The sequence below is a fragment of the Sipha flava genome, unplaced genomic scaffold, assembly GCF_003268045.1.
Source record: "Sipha flava isolate LNK unplaced genomic scaffold, YSA_version1 256_pilon_pilon, whole genome shotgun sequence".
NCBI classification, from domain to species: domain Eukaryota; kingdom Metazoa; phylum Arthropoda; class Insecta; order Hemiptera; family Aphididae; genus Sipha; species Sipha flava.
The window spans coordinates 475,179-489,603 of record NW_020272909.1 but is presented as its reverse complement, the minus strand read 5'-3'; the positions used below and the strand labels follow the sequence as shown (position 1 = coordinate 489,603).

Genomic DNA, 14,425 nt, shown 5'->3' with positions numbered 1-14,425 from the left:
TGAGTAGGCTATATACAACTGTCCGCGAGCAAAACATGAATTTTCCCAATTCAGTCCACGTACTTGTTGTGATCGTCCTTGTGCTTTATTGGTGAGTATGAGTAGGACCAAAAACTGCGAACGTTTGAATTCGAATGGCATATCTATTGGAATCATTTCCGTTTAAAATTGTAGTTTTAATAATGTTGATCGTCGACTTTTTCATTAAAAGCCTATTACCATTTCAGAGTCATGGTGAATTCATGTTTCGTAGAAGAATGTTGAGCACGCATGTTAGAACGTGCAATGGCATGTCTGATAAATCAACTGAATTTAAACGCAAATAAGTGTTTATGAATTCATAAACACATGTATACCTATTATTACTATTATTATACTAATTAATAGATATTATAATCATTAATAACATATCTTATTTTTAAAAATATATTGCGATTTATGAATACGTATTTTTATAACGGTATGACGTATGAAAGTACATCACACTGTGGCTTATGTTTTCTCCATAGGATATTATATAATTATTAAATCGTATTTTTATTTATTAGGTAATAGGTATTTATAATAAGTTATTACAATATGCCTATTATATTATATAGTTTTACCTATACATATAATTTTATATAAGTATTTATTATTTAATTCTCTGAACATAAAACTTGAAGCTTATTATCTTATAGAGTAGTATATAATCAGTTAATTAGTTATCAAAATTTGTATTTGGTACATAAAAATCACAACCAATTCTTCAAACTACATAATGCGAATTCCTTAATTTTTAAGACTGGCTACAATTGATGATGATTATAAAAAATAACAAATCCTAGTCATTTTAACAAGATAATAATATTATATTTCTATAGGGCATACAATATATAGAACAAGTCTATTACCATTATGTAATTAGTTAAATATGATACATTGATGATATTGAATGGTCAATGTTCAAGAAGTTTTTCACGTGATAAATATAATTTGATATTTTGTGATGTAATGTTGTGATTATACTTTAATAGTATTACCATAAACAAAAAATAATAGCTAATTAGTGAATTATGAAAAGTGGGGTAGTCAATTCTCTATAAAACCACAAAACATTGAGATGAGAGTTATAAACATTTGATTGATTTTCATTTGATTTGTCATCGTGCTGTGCCTTTGTATTTTTTAAATACATTTTTATAACTTAAAAGTAACTTTTGAAGTATCTGCATATACTTGAAGCAATGCGTCTTGGTGAGTATTTTTGCTAATCAATTATTTTCATACTAAACACTGCATTAAACATAGTATTGATATTTAAAAACTATGTTTTTGACTGTAAAATTAATTGAAAGTGATCACGCTCAATATTGTTAAAATAAAATTTATTGACAAATAACGTCCATCAACTAATATAAATAATAATAATATTATTATTATTATTATTATTATAGTATATTACTTACTTGCTACTACTGAGAATAATTGTATATGTTTTTATTATGCAAGTAGATTTAAAATTGTTTTTACTTTTCCGTTCATTTTTTTATTACAATTACTATTACCACGCACAATAATTATACAAAAAAAATGAATTATATTTCAGCTTATAATATTGAATAAACTAAATTTATGTTTGTGTTGAATTAATTTTCATAGAAAAAGAAACCAAAAAGTCCGTGGCCATTATTGGTTGTGGAGCAGCTGGGCTAGCTGCTCTTAGACATTTTTCGGTCGAGGGGTCTCAATTTACATGCGTGTGCTACGAGCAGACCGACAACGTCGGCGGCACTTGGGTGTACACCGACAACGTAGGCAAAGACAAATATGGCTTACCGGTTCATTCCAGCATGTACAAAAGTTTAAGGCAAGTGTTGTAGATTTGCGAAACTAATACACATTTATTTTCATTAAGAAGGTTGTTTTTCTTTACAGAACTAATTTGCCTAAAGAAATCATGGAGCTTCCAGGATTTCCACACAAGGGCCCTGAAGACAAGTCGTACGTGGCGGCCAATGAAATGCTTAAATACCTGGAAGACTATGCAGACCATTTTGACTTAAAGAAACACATCAAAGTAAATAATTATGATAGTGTCAACGCTGAATGTTGGAAATGCATGATCTATTAATGCGTTTGATTTGTTAATATAGTTCCACCATCATGTAAAGAACATCAGTCCTTTGGAGGGAGATCGTTGGTTAGTGACCGCGATCAACCTACAAGACAACATCACGGAAACGTCTGAATTCGATGGAGTTATTGTTTGCATTGGGTAAGTACCACTTTTGGTTTTATAACCTATACATTTTGATGTATTTTTCAGTTATATTTACTTACAAATTATTGAAATTTATTTCAGAAACTATAGCAATCCAGTTATTCCTGAAGTTCCTGGAATCGAAAAATTCCGTGGAATGAAAATTCACAGTCATGATTACAGAGATTCTTCAGTATTTAAGGACATGAGTACTGTGGTCATTGGTTGCGGACCCTCAGGGCTGGACATATCTTTTGATATCGCAAAAGTCGCCGGAAAAGTAAGAATAAACATCTATAATACTATATTTTTATTCCGATTATATATTTTTAAATTAAAATAATAACATTTTTATCTCAGGTATACCTAAGTCATCATAACCAACGCGTTAAAAACATGAAATGTCCACCAAATATGGTACAAAAAGTAGATATTCAAGAAGTGGTTGAAAACGGTGTACTTTTTAAAGATGGTTCTTATGAGCAAGTTGATTCGATTTTATACTGCACAGGTAAGCCGATAAAATGCATAAAAAATAGAGCTAGTGTTTTATTTATTTAAATATTTTATTTTTTACATTTTTTTTTAAGCAATTAACAATATTTTAATTTTGTTTTAGACTTATTAAGAAATCGGCCTATTATGGCTTGCAAAATCTTGTGGCCTATTTTGGCACGATACCATCAGTGTTCATCTGGGATATTCTTCATTTGAATGGCCTTTTAAAGGTCTTGAATTATAAGATACAATTTTTAATTAAATATTCTATTTTTTTAAATTTAACTTTCTGTTATATTTCTCAACTAAATTAAATTATGCATTATTATTATTATTATTATTATTATTTTATTCAATGCATTTACGTTTTTACTTATATTGAATTTAATTGTGGCAGGTTATACGTATAAATACCCATTCTTGAGCTCCGAGTGTGGTATTCGTGTTGAGAACAACAATGTAAAATGGCTTTTTAAGCACTTTGTTAACATCGAACACCCAACAATGTACTTCATTGGAATTCCTACCAACACCACTGGTTTTTGGATGTTTGATTTACAGGTAATTGAATAGCACATGATAAATTGTATACTGTATTATAAGAGTTTTAGCTTGATCGTTATGTTCTGCAATTTTTCTCAGCTTAAAAAAATGTACTATTTTGTTTACAGGTGCGGTGTGCCAAAACGTTTTTGGAAGGAAAAGCGAAATTACCCAGCAAAGAAGAAATGTTAGAGGACACCCGCAGGGACGTGGAGTCAAGGTTAGCTAGTGGGTTACGACCCAAAGAATTGCACATGATGGGACGTAGATCGATGGAATATTACGACTCATTGTCGTCTCTATCGGGACTGGATTCAGTACCACCAGTTGTTCTGCAAATCTACTTTGACGGGTTCGACAGGTTCATGTGCGACTTCTCTCACTTCAGGGAAGATAAATACAAGCTATTGGATAAAGATCATTACATGGTTCAGTTTCCAAATGAAGTCGAACCTATAATGAAAAAACAAGAAATCGCTTCACATTAACAGTTTTCGATTTTGTACAAGTACCTATATATACACATACATACATACATATATATGTATGTATGTATTTGTGATGCAAATCATGTGAATTTTAACTAATTAATTTATAGTTTTGTATTACCTTTTTAACCCAATTTGTATTTAATTTGTATGAGATATTTTTGTATTTATATTTAATTATTGATGTTGAAGTTAGTTTTTTTTACAAATAAAACTACGTTGTTTTAAATACTATGTCGCCGATTATTACTTATGAGTGTGTTATAACCCGTATTATCTCTTCATCGGGCAATGGACGTTTAAAAAACAATACGATTTAAAAATATTACGGACCTGTTACAGCCTGTTATAGAAATAAAAACGTTTGGTACAAAAAATGCCAATGTTCCCAAAGTTTGAAATTGTTTGAAATACTTCTCCTTTCATAATACTCAAATAGTACCTGTAGTTTTTGTATTACTATAATTAAGATTATCAATGTAATAATTGTACTTATAATATATATATATATATATGGTACTTAAAACTTTATAACTGCGAAAGAATCATAAGTTATTATAGTAAAAAGCTCTATTTTTATAATAGGGCCTACAGCGTGTACGATTAATTGTAAAAATATAACAGGTACTTAAAATATTAATAGCCGGTAAAATTATTATTATTGATAATTTTAATGTGTATATAGTGTCTACGGTGTACTACACATACTTATGTATTAATATTTTAACGAATACATTGTACTTCAAAATACTTACAAATACTACTATATTTATAGTTTGTACCGTTACTATAGTACTACTACTATATTTACAAAAATTATAAATTCGCGAGACATGTAGACTTCTACGTAGAAAATTATTTACACATGAATCATGCACGTGAAAATATTTTCAGATTTAATTAGAAAAATCATCAGTTAAAAGTTTACCAAGGTCACGGTAACATAATTAAATCGAGGCATCAGCAGAGTCATTCATAACGTATTTTTTGTAAGAATTCAATTGTTTTATTTTTGTATTTTGGACTGCCAATTCTGTAAATTTACTAATAAGATGAAAAATATGGATGACGTAATGTTTTAAGCGATTGGTAATTACACAACCGACATTTTGATTTTTCCATTCATCGTGTTTCACACTGACCGAAGATTGATACATCATTACATACATCTTAAGTTTTAATAGTTCTTAAGTCGTATTGTTATAGTTTATAATATAGGAACCATGGCATATTATTCAATAAAATACATTTTGTAGTACAATGTTTTCATTTTTTTATTCACAGATGATCATAAGTTTATTATTTCAGACATCTTAGGAGTCATAACATACTTAGGTAATTACCTTTTTACTTCAATAGCTCTGAACGCATCTTTCTGGCATGTATGCCCTAAATTTTATCTAATTCAATAATAATTGTAATTAAAATTTATGATTGAATATACTTTTAAAGCCAATATTAAAATAACTTTAAGTATAAAGTAACTTAACTATTTATTGAGTGTTTGAATTTAAATTAAATTTATTAGACGTATTATAAATTGCCTATACTTATGTATCTAATACGTGATAACTTTAACCATAGAATATTCTAGATGTAATTATGAAAAGTCAATTTATAAATGTATGGTAAATAAATGTATTTGAATAATATAATGTTCATATCATGTCCATACACGTGGTTACAAAACTTATCTGAATGTTTGTAATAGACGATTAACAAGATTGTTTTTGTTTAACTTATTTTTTCGTAGTGTTTGAAAGCATGTTCATAATTTAAAATGAAATGCTGCCTACCACGTGATAAACAAATGAATCTCAAGATGAGTAATTAAAGAACATGTCTATCACACATCATATTAAAAACGATAACGTTTGCTATGAAACGCATTCAAATCCGCAATAGTAGCGATATTTAAAAAATATTACCTAATTGATGCGTTTTTTTTCAATTTTTCTATCCGATTCACTGGAACTGTATTGGTAAATATGTAAATCCGAAAATTTTATTAGGTACTTGTCGATTAAATGGATTTATAAATAGTGAATAACATGTGAAATGGCAGAAGCATGTCTTTATCATTTTTATTTTTTTAACCGATCCTAATATTTTTCGTAGAGAGTAGAGGTACTTTGGACTTACACTTATTAAACGTATGCGTAACGTATAACGTTTAATAACTTATTAGAAATCTCGTACAGGTGATAATCGTTTTTTTTTTTTTTTTTTAAGTGATCTCGTTAATAACACGATCAATTTTTTAATAGAAATAGGTAATTCGTGGACCCTTAAATCTGAATGTTGAACTTAAGCGTGGATCAAACACTTTATAAGAACAAATTAGCAGTAATCTAGATATTTAAGTTTGTTATTTACAAGTTATTTATGGATAGCATAAGAAATATTAATATATTTGTTCAGGTGTATGATCGCTTAGCGGTGAATGTTAACGGTTATCAGTGTATGTCAACCTTTATCACTCATTTTGGTGAATGTTGTCCATTCTAATAAATACCTAAATTTATGGATCTTTACTGGTAATTGTTTAAATGCCTATTAGTTATTTGGTGAATGTTGACATGAATAAAAATCATGAAATTACAATTATTTTACAATTAACAATTAATAAAAGATACAATATAATTATAATTTATTGCAATACGATAAGACATCGTGGTATATAATATTACAAAGTATATCCTCATCCTTACGACTACAATTTTTTATGTTAAATTTTTTTGTTAATATTTTTGCTCGGATTAGCACGGAACATATAAACTTAAAAATAGTATAACAACTTCATACGTTATATTTTTGAACTTGTTCAATAATTCGTTCAACATTTCAGTTCGCCCTTCATGACCAGTTTTTATATGAACTTTTCACTTGATTTCAAATATATGCTCATTTTTTACATAATAAATAATTTTAGTTTCATCTACCTTTAATGGAACTTTTAAACAATTTAATTATTTTCAATATTACTTTCCTGTAAGTTGTCTTAAATAATTCGTGCTACATACTCGTAGTAACGTTTTTAATATTATAATAAGAGTAAAAGCTTTATATTAATGATTAAAAAATTGTACTACAAACATAATTATTAGTATTGTCATTATAAACTGTATATTTAAAAACAAAGCAATTAAATTAAATTAAATAAATTATTTAATATCTGATTAACCATTGTAAAAAAATTATTTCTAATTAATAAAATATGATTTTGGATATATCTTTATATTCGTATATTTATGATTTAAAATTAATAAATCTGATTATAATAAGTTATAAGTGGCTAATTGTAGTATAGTCGATACGCCAAAAAAATGTTATAGGAAATTACATAACAATAATAAATAATAATTATAATCGTAGTTGTATAGCAATCTTTAAAATGTTTCGATAGGTATTAAAATTGATTAATATTATACTTCAACGTTAGTACTAAGTGACTTGACCATCAAATTTTTTCTTATAATTAATCATTCCATTGTACAGGTTTCGTTAATCATATTAATTTTCCATTTTCAGAGTAATATGGTCAAAAGGAGTAGTGGTGGCATTTGGCTTCATGACTAAAATTGAGTGGATATTGGTAGTGTTGTGCGACAGAAAAGTTTAACACATAATTTGTACATTTGATATAAAATATTATTATATATTATTTTATTTAAACCTGTTAATTTTAATATTTATGGGTTAAATTACTTGTGATGGGTACTTCATACACGTAATCGCTTCATTGGAAAATAAACACCGTGCCATTACTAAAAATAAGTATTTATAATATTTGTATTTTGGACTAAAATTTTTTGGTCAATAAATTATAGAAACAAATTAAAAAAAAACATGTATGGCACTACCTCAAGAATGTTTGTAAAACATAACGTAATGCAAAAAAAAAGAATTTATTAAATTTATTCTATGAATAAAGTATAAATAAAGTGAATAAAGTATAGGTTTATATTAATCTGTTATTTTATAATTTCATTAATCATCTCATTCTATTTTCAAATATATACATAGATAAATGTATTAGTTATTTATCGCAATCGACGTAAATACGAAGAAACATTAATTTATATAATAATTATCTACGTATTAAATATATACAGTAGGGCCTCAATTAACGAGTTCGGGATATGGCATATGAGCAGTATATTACATGTAGGTTAAAGATGATAAACGATATTAATTTAATAAACAATGTGTGAACTATTTTATAAAAATATTTTTGAAAATAGTTGATATCCTCATGAACTTCTGCGAGCAAGAAAATGTTAACTTCGATGATGTCATGAATTCAAGAAAAATTATATGTGAAGTAAGAAAAAGCATTTCAAACCGCAAAAAACAAAAACTGATTACTTAAAAGTCTTGGCCTGCCTAATGTCTAATTGTCCTAGAAAATGTTAAAACATGATGATATGTTTTTATATAATATTGGATAAATAAAATAAATAATTTACTATAAAATTTTTTTATTTATCCGTATGATTCATACCTTCTATTAACCCGGATAATCGACGTCTTACTGTAATAATATAAAATGCCATGGTAAGTATTGATCAATCATTTCATGACGCAATTTAGTTGCATTTTCAAGATATTATTTTATCAAAAGAATTGCGATCCTAAAAAACAAGTCAAATCAAGTATAGTACTTATTAGTATTATTAATATTATCTATCTAATCAGGTATTTTGACTTCTAGTACCAACGTCGCTAGGCTATGGTTGAGTATTCCTTAAATTAAAAGTAAATAATTTATAAATAATCTAGCTATCGGTTTTTTTTTTATTTTAGCAATTCTTTTGCAAATTTACTACTTGTATATTAACACGTTAACGTTATAGCGTGTTATATGTAGTAAATATTTCGGGGAGATTGGACCTTGCACTTTATGCTTTTTAATTTTATAAGCGATAACAATAAATTAATCTAGTATACGTCATTGTTTACGTTTTGTTACCAATATCTGGTGCACAAACAAATTGATAAAAATAATTATTTACAAAATTGAATGTTTGCCAACAAAACGTTTGACTTTGAATGACACCGATGTTTGGTAAATTAAAAAATGCTGATAAACACAAAGGTCTTAGGATTTGCTATAAGGAATACACACGTCAGAGTTTTGACCACAACTCTTCTCCGAATTTATTACAACAGTCATATGCATCAATTACATTACTACCATTTTCATGATCAAGGTAATGTCAAGGTAAAATATTTTTTTTATATATTTTATCATAAAATATAAATTCAATGCGAAACTTGTTTAAGTATTATACTATTAATGAATTAATAAATTTCTTGTTATTATTTTCTATGATTATCTAAAGAGTCAGTTAGAGCCTGTTCAAATTCAAGATTAACGATAAATATACAAATACTATATTTAATTGATAAAGGGAACATTAATAGAGAAGCATAATTTATATTTATATGGTACCTAATGCTGAAGCAACTGCGTTTATTTTTTTTAATAAATAACTTAAATGCATTATTACATTTCAATTATATAGAATATCTACTATGTAGCTATGAAACACATTAGGATTAGAACCAACTTGAGAAAGTGTAAAACCGTTTCGCACTCCATAGAGTAAGGTGTGAGTGGACTTAATCTTTAATATAAACTATTTAATACGAGTACATTCAACTGTAATTATCAATTCACTATTCTTACATCTATACACAAGGCCGGATTGAGCACCTATTTGGCCCTAAAATTTATATGGGCCTTTTTGACAAAACATACTTTACAAAGCTGCTTGCTACGCTCGCAGAACGATACATTTTTTTAGTTATTTCACAAATTGTCAATTACATTATAAAATTATAAAATTAATAGGAATATACAATTTATGTCTATAAAACTACTAATTTTAGTGTGATAAAAAATGTGTATCGGTTTAAAACTGTTTGGGCCCCTTTCACTTGGGTACTCGAGAGGGCCCCGGGGCTACCGCCCCGGCTATACCCCCCTTAATCTGGCCTTGTCTTTACAACTACACATAGGTAATAATTATTGACTGCTTTTACTATTACTTTTAATATAGACTCTAAGAATAACACTTATTCAATTATAGCATAGAATTATTCATTCACAATTTTTGCATAGGTACATCAAAATATATTTATTTATTTTTATTAATCATGTGCTTTACTGATATCAAATTAATTTGAATTTTTACGATTTAGAGTTTTCAATAATATTCAGCAATGGCCTAAGATAATGCACGAAAATTACATGAAAATTTAATTGAAATGTATTCTCGATTGAAATTTATTTGGTTTTACCACTATTTTTTTAGCCTAAAGCTTTCTAATATGATTATTGACTATTAGGAGAATATTAAATTATAGATCGAGTGATAAAAATTTATATAATGATTTTCATTTATTCCTCACTAAATCACAACAATGTTACCAGTAGGTTTATATATTATACATTGATGTAATTGTTTCCACCGCTCTCTCCTAGACCATTGTAGTGTAACTCGAGATGTTCGTACTTGTTTTTAAATATTTGCTAATTTTACATCAAACGAACATATCTGTAAAAATAAATATGTTATTTTCAGATAAAGTTCTACATTTCCAAAAAATGTAAAATGTTTAAGATAGATTTTATCGCCATCAATTAAGCAAACAATTTTCTTTTGTTTATAAACGAAGCTCGTTTCAGTAATGGAAAATGAAAGTTAATAATTCATAAATAATATACTATCAATCATTTATGAGTCATTATATATTTTTAACATATCTCATAGTTTAGTTTCATAATGTGAATGATGTGAAAGAAGAAATTTTTTTATTTCGATAACATCAAATGATTAGAGAGTTTAAAAAATGTGTATGACAATGAATCTTTTTTATCATTGTAATAATATAATAGTAATAATATAATCATAATAGATTCTGAATGAGAATATTTAACATTATTAAATTACAATCGATGAATTTGATCAGGCCGGCGTTAATGGTGGGTGTGGAGGGGTGTGATACTCCCACTTGTTATTTTTATGTAAAATTATTTGTACACGAAGTTGGCAAATTTAATAATTAAAATAAAAAGTAGAGAAAGTACTAAGTTATTGATTCTTGATATATGAATAATTTTTAAAAAAAATTGTGAATTTTAAATATTATTATGGTTATGACTTTTCGAGTCATTGCTACGAACTATACTATAGTATAATTTACAAGACTATAGTCACTATAGTCTTGTAAATTATATTTTGTTCATATTATCATATTTTGAGGCACCCTGAAACTACAACAGCACAACCAATTTAATTTATAATCATCAATCATATTACGGATATAAATAGATTATTAATGGCATTGGTTGTATTTTCCTATTTTAGAATTTTATACACCACACGTTAGTGTTTAGTTATCGGTGATACTAATCAGTTTATTGAGTGTATTCTACTTAATACTATTTTTGTTATTTTGTTATTGCTAGTAAATAGTAATATATTATTTTTATAAAAATGAATCCAAGTAAAAAGAGGAAAAGGACAAAACTCGAATGCTTAACTTTTGGTAGCACATTCGACCACGATTATAAAAGAAAACGTGAAATAAATGTACACGGTGGTAACAGAATAAACGTGAAACATTTTGGCGCTCCCGACAATCCGTTTGTAGTAGCATCTGCAGTGTTTAAAAAAAGTGTACAGTCCGAGGTACAGCCACCACCAAATATTGAGGAGGTATGACTTTTTAGCTATATAATATAAAACCTTCAGATATTTAAATCAATTTATTTACCTATTAATTTTTGAATTATTATATTATTTAATATATAGGTCAAAGGCAATTTTTCTAACCTATCTTTAAAATTAGAAACTATACCTATACAACTGATATCTTCACATGTATCAAATACTATAAGTGAATTACATTTTTTAAACTATGAATTTTTACAAAAATTAATATTATATTATTTAAAAAAAATATTAAATATTGATGGATAATCAAGACATTGAACTAATTGAACTAGGAAAATGCATGGAATCTAGTATCGAATAACCAGAAAAAGGTATCTATGTTGAAAGTTTCAACTTAAAACATAATTTATAAATTAATTATTATGAAATTATTATACTTATATGTTTTATACCAGGTAATGTTATAGATCAGGGTTGGCAAACCTTTTGAACAATGCATGCCCAAAATTACCTTTTTTTTTTTTATATATATATATAAAGCGTTCCATGAAAAAAATATTAAAAATATTATATTTTGTTATATTATAATTTGATTGTATAATTAATGTATTAGTATAAAAAGGTTAGTTTAGGTACATAATAATAATAACTATAATAATATTGCTTTGTAAATTATTTATATATTATAGGTCCTATAATATTATATAATTTATATAATATATAATAGTAAAAATTTTCGCGTGCCATGGATTTGCCAACCCTGTTATAGATGAACTAGATTATATTTAAAAGTATGAAGAAAATGGTAAAATAATTGAATCTGAAGTCTGCCAACAAGGTAAGTTATATAATTTTTATTTTCATTGTTGATAATATTATAAGTAACTGTAAATATAAATTTAGATTGATAAGTTATTGTTAATAAAATAATAAATAGATTTTAAGTGTCATGATACCTAAACATTCAAATTTAAAACCATTTGTATAGATACTTTATTTTGATTCTATACAATTTTGCAAAATGTACTATTACATTATATCATATTAAACTAAAATCTATTCCTTAATTGGTATAAAACCTGTGTAATCAGGGATTATATTTGTATTAAATATGAAATTTTGTTATATTTATAGATATTTATTATTTATATTTATGTATTATATTTCAACAGCTATTGAATTTATTAATAATACTAGTAATTATGATTGGATGGCATATGCTGGTATGCTTGAATTGCTATTTAACCATTTTCAAGAATGTAGTAGACTTTTAACAAAAATTAAAAATGAATCTTCACCAAAACCTATATCATTTTTAGTTGACACCTCGCATATCATAACTCCTATTAAAATTGAAACAATATTTATTAACAACTGAAATAGTTTTAAGCTCTTTAATAGCTAATGGAATTGCCGAGTTTGGAAATATTTTGTATATTTTTCCAGAATATATTTCCAGAACATGACCTTGGAAAGAGAGAAATAGTAAAATCATCAGCTCAGAGAAAATATTTCTTGAGTTTTGGGCTCTATCAACCTAAATTAGCTAAATATCCAAAAAACTTAGATATTTCTACAGAAAAACAAAGCCAATTTATCTCATTATGGTTCAATGAATTTCCTCACTTAGTATAAGTAATAAATATATAAATAGTATATATTAGTATATATAGTATGTCGCATTTTGTTTTATTTGTTCTCTATTTCCGAATGGCCGTAACAGAAGTTTTGCCAATCCAGCATGGGTTGTAGTTAGTGTTCGAAGTCAGTGGCGTAGCAAGGATTTTTAAATGGGGGGGGGGGCTAACCACTTTTTTTGAATAAGTAAGGTGAGAGAGGATATGAGAATTCACCCTTGACCCCCCCACCATCTACCACCAAGTTTCTAAACGTAATTCAAGCATTTTAGTATAGTTTTAAAAATATTTATTAATATATAATTTATAATAATAATAATAATTTTGGTTTCAGTGTTCAGTCACTTGCTCCACTTTGACAGCTGCATTCTCTTGGCGAATTTCTGACAAATTCAGTTATTATTTCACTTTCATCGAATTGCTCTTTTTTATTTATATTAGCTATAGTTAACCCATTCGATCGGTTTTCCGACATGGTGCTTTTTAAAAAAATTTTTAAGCGATTAAGTGCTGAAAACGTTCTTTCCGGAGTGAAAGAGTTAACTGGTAACGTGGCGAATAATTGTAAAATTATTTTAATGTTAGGTCGAAAATTGGTGCGATGAGAGAGTGAATCAAGAGCAGAATTTGGTTTTGGAATAGTATTTTGACTCCATTGTTGCCCCCATATGAACAGGTCAGCTCTGATTGTAGATGAGGTATCATCATGGAGATCTTGGACATATATTTTAGCAGCTTTTATAATATTTTTATCGTCATACATATTTAAATTGGCCGGAATAAGTCCTTCAAGTGGCATAACATCAATAAGCCTTTGATTAAAACGAGCATTGATTTTATTAAATAGTCATGATACATTATACATATAAACACGGCCCATGGGGGAGGCTATAGCCCCCTTATCCCCCATTTCCTACGCCACTGTTCAAAGTTGGCATTAAATGAAGAGGAGAGGAAAAAAACAAGAAAAACTTGCTTTACATTTTTCTTTTAAATCACACAACTCTGCATTGATTGATTTTAGAAATTTTTTGACTTCCTCGATCCGTATTGACTGTATTCTTAACAAGGTAAACAGACAACATGCAATTGTAATAGAATATAAAATACATTTTCATAAAGACATTATTACTATTATTGTTAGATATTACCCGTACCCTTGCACGTCAAGGAATTTCATTCCGTGGTGATAAGAATCAGGAAAACGGAAATTTTAATCGATTAGTTTTGTTAATATCTAGACATAACCCAACTATGAAAAGATGGATTGATGATATAAAATTTAGAAAACATAATGTTACTTATCTTAGCCATGATTCCAAAAATTAATTT

The 14,425-nt window shown here is 27.2% G+C and overlaps 2 protein-coding genes across 4 annotated transcripts; both read left to right on the top strand.

Moving 5' to 3' along the window:
* The first annotated feature begins 1,108 nt into the window (after nucleotides 1-1,108).
* LOC112684706 (flavin-containing monooxygenase FMO GS-OX4-like) lies at nucleotides 1,109-3,867 on the top strand. Its single transcript, XM_025556350.1, has 8 exons — nucleotides 1,109-1,236; nucleotides 1,642-1,849; nucleotides 1,918-2,059; nucleotides 2,136-2,257; nucleotides 2,345-2,522; nucleotides 2,603-2,753; nucleotides 3,138-3,301; nucleotides 3,412-3,867. Exons 1-8 carry the CDS (start codon nucleotides 1,227-1,229, stop codon nucleotides 3,769-3,771), a joined length of 1,335 nt encoding a protein of 444 aa, XP_025412135.1. The 5' UTR covers nucleotides 1,109-1,226; the 3' UTR covers nucleotides 3,772-3,867.
* A 5,029-nt stretch (nucleotides 3,868-8,896) lies between these two features.
* On the top strand, nucleotides 8,897-13,284 carry LOC112684710. 3 transcript variants are annotated; one of them, XR_003148730.1, is made up of 4 exons: nucleotides 8,897-8,995; nucleotides 11,288-11,498; nucleotides 11,595-11,827; nucleotides 11,912-12,027. XR_003148730.1 is itself a non-coding variant. In XM_025556355.1 (3 exons), exons 1-3 carry the CDS (start codon nucleotides 8,976-8,978, stop codon nucleotides 11,760-11,762), a joined length of 399 nt encoding a protein of 132 aa, XP_025412140.1. In that variant the 5' UTR covers nucleotides 8,897-8,975; the 3' UTR covers nucleotides 11,763-12,027. The 3 variants fall into 3 exon arrangements, 1 of the variants encoding a protein (XP_025412140.1); XR_003148731.1 differs by lacking the exons at nucleotides 8,897-8,995; nucleotides 11,912-12,027 and adding exons at nucleotides 12,146-12,294; nucleotides 12,903-13,284 and having other exon boundaries at nucleotides 11,039-11,498; XM_025556355.1 differs by having other exon boundaries at nucleotides 11,595-12,027.
* Nucleotides 13,285-14,425: the final 1,141 nt, after the last annotated feature.